The 10,035-nt window shown below is 42.8% G+C and overlaps 1 protein-coding gene across 1 annotated transcript; it reads left to right on the top strand.

Moving 5' to 3' along the window:
* The first annotated feature begins 1,213 nt into the window (after nucleotides 1-1,213).
* On the top strand, nucleotides 1,214-3,810 carry LRRC10 (leucine rich repeat containing 10). Its single transcript, XM_023226533.2, has one exon. The coding sequence runs from the start codon at nucleotides 1,538-1,540 to the stop codon at nucleotides 2,375-2,377; it is 840 nt and encodes a 279-aa protein (XP_023082301.1). The 5' UTR covers nucleotides 1,214-1,537; the 3' UTR covers nucleotides 2,378-3,810.
* The last annotated feature ends 6,225 nt before the right edge of the window (nucleotides 3,811-10,035 follow it).

Below are 10,035 nucleotides of genomic sequence, written 5' to 3'. Positions count from 1 at the left end.
CACTCAGAAGGCTAGCTTTCTTCTCTTCTGCTTACCTTTTGTCAAAGGCAAGTTTTTAAACTGTGGAAAGATATCATCTGATAAGAACGAAGACATGAGAAAGTAGACACCTGTAAACCACTGCTGGTGGGTGTGTGTACTGGTTCAGATGTGGTGGGGTACAGAGAAGCCATCAATGAAACACCTGTAAATGATGCATATCTAGGATCCAGCAATACATTTTTTTTTTTTTTTTTTTTTTTTGAGACGGAGTCTCACTCTGTTACTCAGGCTGGAGTCCAGTGGTGCCATCTCAGCTTACTGCAAACCTCTGCCTCCCAGGTTCAAGCAATTCTCCTGCCTCAGCCTCCCAAGTACCTGGGATTACAGGTGCGTGCCACCACACTCAGCTAATTTTTGCGTTTTTAGTAGAGACGGGGTTTTACCATGTAGCCTAAGCTGACCTCAAACTCCTAGGCTTAAGTGATCCGCCCGCCTCGGCCTCCCAAAGTGCTGGGATTACAGGCGTGAGCCACTGCACCTGGCCTGCTCCAGCAACACTTCTAAGGATGGTTTCCAAAGAAATGAGTGGACTGCTGCTCACATCTGTATGCACATGGATGTTTATAATAGTCGTGCATTGTAAACAACCTAGATACCTAACCACAGAGAACTGTTTAAATTACTGTACATCCATATAATGGAATACGATGCAGGTGTTAAAAATAATTGCATAGATACCTGCAAACATAAAAATATGTTCATGATATGTCATGATTAAAAAATAAGGTTCCTGGCCAAGTGCCATGGCTCACGCCTGTAATCCCAGCATTTTGGGAGGCCGGGACGGGCAGATCGCTTGAGCCCAGGAGTTCAAGACCAGCCTGGGCAACATGGCGAAACCTCATCTCTACAAAAAATACAAAAATTAGCCGGGCATGGTGGTGTGCACCTGTAGTCCCAGCTGCTCAGGAGGCTGAGGTGTGAGGATTGCTGGAGTCGGGGAGGTCAGGCTGTAGTGAGCCAAGATTGCACCACTCCAGCCTGTGTGACAGAACGAGACCCTGTCTCAAAAAAAAAAAAAAGCTCCTAAAGTGCAATTTTAAAAAACAAATGATTACTTATAGCAAAAAGGCTAGAGGACACATGCTAATGTATACAGTATTTATCTCTGCATAACACAACTATGGGTGTTTTTCATTTTCTTCTTTTACACCTTTATGTGATGTGTTAATATTTTATCATTAGGGAAAAAACAGCAAAGCTATTTTCAGCTTGAAATGAAAAAAAAAGTTGATAAAGGGGATTGGGGCTTACTTAGGTGATTAAAGGCAAGCATGTGAGTCAGACATGGCCTCCCAGCTCCTGCCCGACTGCTGCGCTGTCGCCAGACACTCAAGTTGCTATCAGGAGCACTTTTCTCTGTCAAAGTGACTGGCTTTTGTCATGCAATCCCCAAGTTATAATGGGAGGGTAGGATAGGCCCCAGAGCAGTTAGCTGAGCCAGCCCCACTCCCTGAGTTGGTCCTCTGGGGCTTGCCATACCCCCAGCCTCTGCATGGGGAACACCATCAGGGCCCTCGTGGCCTTCATCCCTGCTGACCGCTGCCAGAACTATGTGGTCAGGGACCTCCGTGAGATGCCGCTGGACAAGATGGTGGATCTCAGTGGGAGCCAGTTACGCCGCTTCCCCCTGCACGTGTGCTCCTTCAGGGAGCTGGTCAAGCTCTACCTGAGCGACAACCACCTCGACAGCCTGCCTCCGGAGCTGGGGCAGCTACAGAACCTGCAGATTCTGGCCTTGGATTTCAACAACTTCAAGGCTCTGCCCCAGGTTGTGTGCACCTTGAAACAACTCTGCATCCTCTACCTGGGCAACAACAAACTCTGCGACCTCCCCAGTGAGCTGAGCCTGCTCCAGAACCTCAGGACCCTATGGATCGAGGCCAACTGCCTCACCCAGCTGCCAGAGGTTGTCTGTGAGCTGAGTCTCCTTAAGACTCTGCATGCCGGCTCTAATGCCCTGCGTTTGCTGCCAGGCCAGCTCCAGCGCCTCCAGGAGCTGAGGACCATCTGGCTCTCGGGCAACCGGCTGACTGACTTCCCCGCTGTGCTGCTTCACATGCCCTTCCTGGAGGTGATTGATGTGGACCAGAACAGCATCCGTTACTTCCCCAGCCTGGCCCATCTGTCAAGTCTGAAGCTGGTCATCTATGACCACAATCCTTGCAGGAACGCACCCAAGGTGGCCAAAGGTGTGCGCCGTGTGGGGAGATGGGCAGAGGAGACGCCAGAGCCTGACCCTAGAAAAGCCAGACGCTATGCGTTGGTCAGAGAGGAAAGCCAGGAGCTACAGGCACCAGTCCCACCTCCTCCACCTCCTCCTACGAACTCCTGAGGAGCTTCACTTGCAAGTCAGTGCCAGGGACCCAACTGCAGCATGTTTTGGACGCCTCTTCATTGGAGTGGAAAGGATGGCTCTGGGTCATTTGGGGGTGGCTCTGCTAGTAGAGACTGATGGAGACAGCCAGGTGGAATGTCATAAATCACACTGAGAAAATATTTCTGGCCAACAGCTCTTCTTCCAGAGGGGAGTTGTGTGCCAATGATGGCATGAGAATCCAGAGAATTCTTGTTTGCAAGAAAACAGCTTCTCCACGCAGATATTTTGAAACACTGAAGAGCAAAAAGGGCTGGGACACTCTGAACTCCTGCACTCTCCAGAAGTGACTGGTCATGAGGCTCAAGAGCTCCTCAAATAAGGTATTTGTCATAGAATTAAATATTCTGGTGGTCTGTCCCTTTGCAGGACATATTTTCTTTACTGTAAATGACCACAAACAGTATCAATGTATCACTGAGGCCACTGAAAAGGACATTTCTACCCAGGCAATCAGTCAGATTCACAGAAAAAAGTTGTTTGTTGTTGTAAAGGCTCAAGATGAAACTCTCCCCAGCAGTTTAGTGCCTGCTGAAAAGATCCCTGATGGACAATATCTCTGGTGGACTCCAGCTGCCCCTTTTATTATTATTAGAGACAAGATCTCGCTCTGTTACTAGGCTGGAGTGCAGTGGCACAATCACAGCTCACTGCAGTCTCTAACTACTGGGCTCAAGCCTTCCTCCCGCCTCAGCCTGCCCAGTAACTGGTACTACAGATGTGCGCACCTGGCTAAGTCTCTAATTTTTTCGTAGAGATGAGGTCTTGCTATGTTGCTCAAGCTAGTTTCAAACTCTTGGGCTCAAGCGATGCTCCTGCTTCAGCCTCCCAAAGTGCTGGGATCACAGGCATGAGCCACCACACGCAGCCTTCAGCTGTCACCTTAAACTTGACAATGGCTCATGCTGATTTAGTTCATTTTCCCTAAAGGTTTGAGCCAAGATCTGCTCCCAACAGTTCACTGTCACTGGCAATGTTGGAAGTCATCTGGAAAAGATAACCTCTGTGGCAATGCAGTCTCATTAAAGTCAAGCCTTGTTGTGATTCCTGTCTACCTCCCTGAAGCAAAGCCCTTCTGTTTATTCACACTAATGAGCCAGAGCTGAGCTAAATTGAATCCTTGTCCTTGGAGGAAAACCACATTTCCAGAAGCATTTAGTTTAAAGGTAGTAGGTGAGAAATGTGATCACTTGAAACAAGTACTTTGAAATTTGAATAGCAAGTTGTAGTGTATATAGGAAGTCTCTGCCTCTTTCGCCTAGTATCTCTGCCTTTGTTTCAATGTGTTTTGATTTCTATAGACTGTTTTGACAGTGTATAAACCAAGGTATTTTGTTTTTTGAAAATATGCAAATTGTGACCTTCTCACAAATACAAAAACTTTAAAGAAATTGTTGTCAGTGGGTGCTTTAATAACACAATTCTTTATGTACTTGAACCTTTTCAGCAAACAAGGACACAAAAAGTGTCATCTTAACTAAAACATACAGTACCAAGTTTTTAAAAGGACCTTTTCCATAAAAGCATCTTAACCCAACAAAGTTTGGTTCTAAAATGACATTACACAGCAGACCTATTTTCATGTATGTCTTCCTACCAGAAGTATTTCCTGCTAAACTAGAGGAAGAGAAAGTTCCATGATATTGCATAATTCCTTCCTACTGCCACCTCCCATCTGCAGAGCATTTGCAACCCATTGATCAGACTGCGGAAAGAGGCCCCTTTAATCATTTAACGTAATAGGTTTAAACTTTCAGGTCAAACATATTTAACTCCTTTAGAAACAAGCCCAGATTTTTGTTGGATAGTTAGGATTCTCATTCCTAATGACAGAAGCCAAATTATATTCAGCTGATGATAGAAACTTTTGTCACCAGAACTTACATTCTAAGCTTAATCTATAGCAAGGTTTATCGATTGCTGACTTTCGTTTGACCCTATCTTCCCCTTCCCAAGATTAATTGGCCACTCTGTAGTTGCAGACTATAACCATAAAACAGAGTGAAGCCAATTGATCTCATCTACAGAGCTAACTGGTCTGAATCAGTAGTCAAATTATAAACATTTTGGCCCATCATCAAGCTGTTTTATTCTAAAACAATCAATACACAACAGACATTTCTCAAATGGTACGGTCAAGTGTTGGCTGTTGAATTTGCTTTCCAAAAAGTTTTCACTGTAGGTTTTCAATCAATTTTATAAAGTATATAAATGCATACTTACATTTCTATAACCCTTCTAATGTTTTCTGGAAATGCTGACGTAATTAGAAAGTAAAATAAGAAAATGTTGAAGCACCAAATGTAACTTTTTTGCTCCTGATTTTAAGTCTTCAAACTCAAAGTGTTAATGCATCAAAGGGAAAACGTCTTCCAGAAGTTTACATAGGATTTTAGACTCCATAAACAAGAGTGATGCCAACTGAAATCTTTAACATGGAATCAATGGAAATGAATCAGCAACCAAGTTTGCTTCTTTATTTTGTCCTAAAATGCAACATCTCTAGAGTTTGTAATTTTACACTTAAAGTGGGTTTGTGCCCTAATAAAAACTGAACTCAAACTAAAGGCATGTATCCAACACAGTGAACCAGAAGCAAAGTAGCATAGTGGCTAAGAACATGGCCCTTCAGACTACCTGGGTTCAAATCCCAGGTTTGCCAAGAACTAGTCAGTTATCATCTGTGTGCCTCAGTTTCCTCATCAGTAAAATGGTAACAGTTTTGGCAGGGCACTGTAAGGATTAAACCAATTACTGTGTATAAAATGCATAGAACAGTGCCTGGCATGTGACAGTGAAGGTTTACATAAAACGTTCTTTTACTAAGTATTACACCAGGCAGCACAACACCTATATTTACCCTAAAAGCAAGTGTAATTCCTTGCTTTAAAAAAAAGGGGGGGGGAGGGGCATCCCATGATTTGCAGGAGAAAAAAAAAGTGGCAATAGAACAACAAAGCTATTTTCCCTTCAGAAAATTTTCAACCATAATATCTAAAGTCCTGAATATAAGAAATGTAACCACAATTTGGTCAAATGCTCCTGGCTTACCAAAATAGAAAAACACACAGACATGATTACCAAAGATGCATTTGCAAATTTCTAAATGAATATACTTTGATCCTTATCTATTATTCTAGAATTAACTTAATCACCAAAGTATTTGAAAACACGGGACTATTCCTTGGCATTAAATCTGTTTCTTAAGGGGCAGGAAGCATGTGACTGAAGACATGGGTCCTGTTAGATACTTTTACTCTGCCTTTTGCCTGTTGTTTGTTTTTAAGCATACTATTTGTCATCTCAGTACCACAGAAAGGATACTACTACTATTTGAAAACAACAAATGCATGCCTTTCTTTCCTTATGGACTGTCCACTTTTGGCAAACACTAAGCAGGTCTTACCACTGAATCATCAGTGCCTTGTACAGTTCCACTACACTTCTTGAAGATGGGAGATTTTGTCAGAACCTAGCCCACGGGACAGGAGGAAAGGCTGACATGTGGAGCGCTGCTAGAGGCCAGGCCAGGTACTTTCCTCAGGTTAAGTTAATTCATGTAATCTTTTCAATACTCCTTTGAAAAGTGCTATTATATACTGCTCACAATTTTAAAATCACAAGTGAAATCAGAGTTATCTTTAGTCTTCATATTGAGAATCTGAAAAGTTCCATAGTAATTCTGATTTTTAAAAAGGTTCTCTTTATATCTTCTATTGATCTAATATGCTAATAGGGCATACGGTAGACTTTTATAAAGGATTTTGTACAGAGTATTTTGTTGACTTCTATTATTCGGAGCCCTGGCAAGAAACTGCATTCACCCCATGTGATTACATGGAGAGACTTTAGTGAAGACAGGGTGAAGTGGGGGAAAAAACAATAGCAACCCAGACACAATAGCAGCAGCTGTCATCACTTGTAAGACTGAACAGGGTAAAAAAACTTTCAGCCGGGCCTGGTGGCTCACACCTGTAACTCCAAAACTTTGGGAGGCCGAGGGGAGGTAGGCCACGAGGTCAGATCCAGACCATCCTGGCTAACATGGTGAAACCCCGTCTGTACTAAAAAATACAAAAAACTAGCCAGGCGAGGTGGCGGGCGCCTGTAGTCCCAGCTACTCAGGAGGCTGAGGCAGGAGAATGGCGTGAACTCAGGAGATGGGGCTTGCAGTGAGCCAAGATCCTGCCACTGCACTCCAGCCTGGGCGGCAGAGCAAGACTCCTTCTCAAAAAAAAAAAAAAAAAAAAACGCCGTTTCCCAAATCCATTAAGAGCTAAGAGCCGTGGTAGAGGTGTAGAGGTGCTGCCTAACAAAGATATAGTAGCAGGTCTTGCAGGGATGCAGTTACCTCCAGAGACAAAGAGCAAAGACAGGAAGAGAATAGATTCTGTCTCCCTATCTCCTGCCAGCGCATCCTCAGTTAAAGCAATAGAAAACCAATCCACAGGGAGCTGTGAGCAAGGCAGCTAGCAGGGGAAGATTGGATTTGCGGTTGACGAGTGTAAAACATCAAACCCAAATTATCCTTCCTCAGAGAAAAACTGAAGGTTAACTAGGATAGATTTTAAGCTCCTAAGCACTTAGAACCATTCCAAATTTCTATTTTCAGGTCACAAGTCTTGTGAAAACAAAAACTCACGACTTCCATGCTTGCTATTTCTGAGTTAAAAGAAACTCCTTCCGTCACTCATACACTGTTGGTGGGAATGTAAATTAGCTCCACCTTTATGGAAAACAGTATGGAGGTATCTCAAAGAAATAAAGTTACAACTATCATTTGACCGAGCAATTCCACTTCTGTGTATCTATCCAAAGGAAATCATTTTATCAAGGACACCTACAGTTGCAGCACTATTTACAGTAGCAAAATCACAAAGCCAACCACAAGCCACCAAAAGGTGTCTGGACTTTTAAGAATGTAGTACATATACACCTATGGAATACAACACAGCCATAAAAAAGAAAAACAAATGTCCTCTGCAGCAACACGGATGGAGCTAGAGGCCATTATCCTAAGTGAACACAGAAACAGAAAATCAAATATCACATGTTCTCATTTTTAAGTGGGAACTAAACAAAAGCAACACGTGGACTTAAATATGGAGGAAATGGACTCTGGGGACTCCAAAGCATGGAGGGTAAGATAGGCATGAGGGTTGAAGTTACCTACTGGGTCCAGTGTCCAATATTTGGGTGATGGATATGCTAGAAGCCCAACCGCCATCATCACACATAATACCCTTGTAACTTAGCAGCACATGTACCCCAAATCTAAAATTGTAAAAACTCCATCCTAAAACTGTTAACAGGCCAGGCGTGGTGGCCCAGGCCTGTAATCCCTGTACTTTGGGAGGCCGAGGCGGGTGGATCACAAGGTCAGGAGATCAAGACCATCCTGGCTAACATGGTGAAACCTCGTTTCTACTAAAAATACAAAACAAATTAGGCAGGCGTGGTGGCGGGCGCCTGTTAGTCTCAGCTACTTGGGAGGCTGAGGCAGGAGAATGCTGTGAACCCAGGAGGTGGAGCTTGCAGTGAGCCAAGATCACACCATTGCACTCCAGCCTATGCAACAGAGCATGACTCCGTTTCAAGGAAAAAAAAAAAACCATTAACAGGAGTTAGGTCTAGATCATACTTACCTCTGAAACTGAAAAGATTATTTGTGAACTTGAGATTTTTCTAAAGACAACAATCAGTAAAGGCTTCAAAATATATGAAAGCAAGGTATGGCTTTATTTTTGAATATAGTAGTTTTCATATTTTTACTTTTCTAAACTTTTTCATTGGCCAATCTGTTTTAAGGTCTTTGGAGAAAATATGCCTAAGTACCTAAGAAAATATGTGTAACTCCATGCCATCTGGTCCCTCAGGATAAACTCACCTGTCCCACCATATCCTTTGTGGGTTCTCTCATATGCTCTCCTGCTCCACCTACCTCAGTTGTGAGGATTACAACTAATGTGTGATAAAGCACTTAAAAAAAATCACACAGCAGATGGTACTGCTATTCAATCAGTGTAATTCTGATATCACATTTCTCTAGTTTTAATCTCATCTACAAATATTAAAATATTGAGGCAAATTCTCAGATGTCTCAACTTTTCCCCTGACCCTGAAACAAAAACATGTTTGGTCTATCAGTGTTTCTTTAAAAATCCTTTGCTCCTTTATGGGAATGTCCCTCCATGTTAGCACAGCTGTCCAATAAAAACTCAACCTATTGGGCTCTTACTTCTTGTGTATTCTGCTACATACTGATGCAGTAACAGCCTCCAAACCTACAGCTGCCTTTTAAACCAGCGAACTCAGTTCATACTTACACCCGTTCTCATTCTCTTATCCACTTACCCAAAACAAAAACCCTTTATTTAAAAAAAAAAAAAAAAAAAAAAAAAAACCCAATCAGTAACAATACTTAAGTCTAACCATACTCTTCTTTAGAGAAATTACCTTACAAAGCATTGGAAAGAGGTGCTGAAAACCAGCCTGGGCAGCACAGCAAAGTCTGTCTCTACAAGTTAAAAAAAAAACAAAAACAAAAAAACACATCAGTCAGGCATGATGCCATGCACCTATAGTCCCAGCTACTTGGGCGAAAGAATCACTTGAGCCCAGGAGATAGGGGCCGTATGAGCCGCGATCACACAACTGCACTCTAGCCTGGCGGACAGAATGAGATCCTGTCTTAAAAAAAAAAAAAAAGTACTTAGAGCACATCATCTTGCAACATTTAATGACTTTTTCAAGCATAAGAACATCACATAACATAGAGACCAGCCTGGCCAACATGGCAAAACCCCATCTCTACTAAAAATACAAAAATTAGCCAGGCATGGTGGCAGACTACCATGTAATCCCACCTACTCGAAAGGCTGAGGCAGGAGAATCATTTGAAGCTAAGAGGTGGAGGTTGCAGTGAGCCGAGATCGCGTCACACTGCACTCCAGTCTGGGGGACAGAGCGAGACTCCGTCTCAAAAAAAAGAAAAAAAAAAAAAAATCACATCACAGAAAGCATTGTAATTTTTTCCAATGCAGGAGACAGCATTTGGACTACACAAAATTAAATGAGTACTAGTTTATGGCATTTTCACTAAACAAAATTAAATGGGTAATGAAATTTATAAATATATTTTTGAGATGGGAGTCTCACTGTCACGCAGGCTGGAGTGCAGTGGTGCGATCTTGGCTCACTGCAACCTCTGACCCCCAGGATCAAGTGATTCTCCTGCCTCAGCCTCCCAAGCAACTGGGATTACAGGCGCCCACCACCATGCCCAGCTAATTTTTGTATTTTTAGTAGAGATGGGGTTTCACCATGTTGCCCAGGCTGGTCTTAAACTCCTGACCTCAAGTGATCCACCTGTCATGGCCTCCCAATATTAGGAGTGCAGGCATGAGCCACCACGCCTGGCCATAACTGAGGGTTCTTACGGCTCAGCAACAAAACCAAAAGAATAATATATGGTGTGTTTATCACACTTAACTTGGGCTTATATTAATCAAGATAATTATTTCAAAAATGTAGATGGCCAATCATTAAGCTGGAAAATGCCATATTTAAAATAATCATTAATTTCCATTAAGTAGAGTTCAAACAGAATACACATA

This window comes from Piliocolobus tephrosceles, chromosome 10 (genome assembly GCF_002776525.5).
Source record: "Piliocolobus tephrosceles isolate RC106 chromosome 10, ASM277652v3, whole genome shotgun sequence".
Taxonomy (NCBI): Eukaryota; Metazoa; Chordata; class Mammalia; order Primates; family Cercopithecidae; genus Piliocolobus; species Piliocolobus tephrosceles.
The sequence above is the reverse complement of the archived record's forward strand: the minus strand, read 5'-3'. Positions and strand labels throughout refer to the sequence as shown.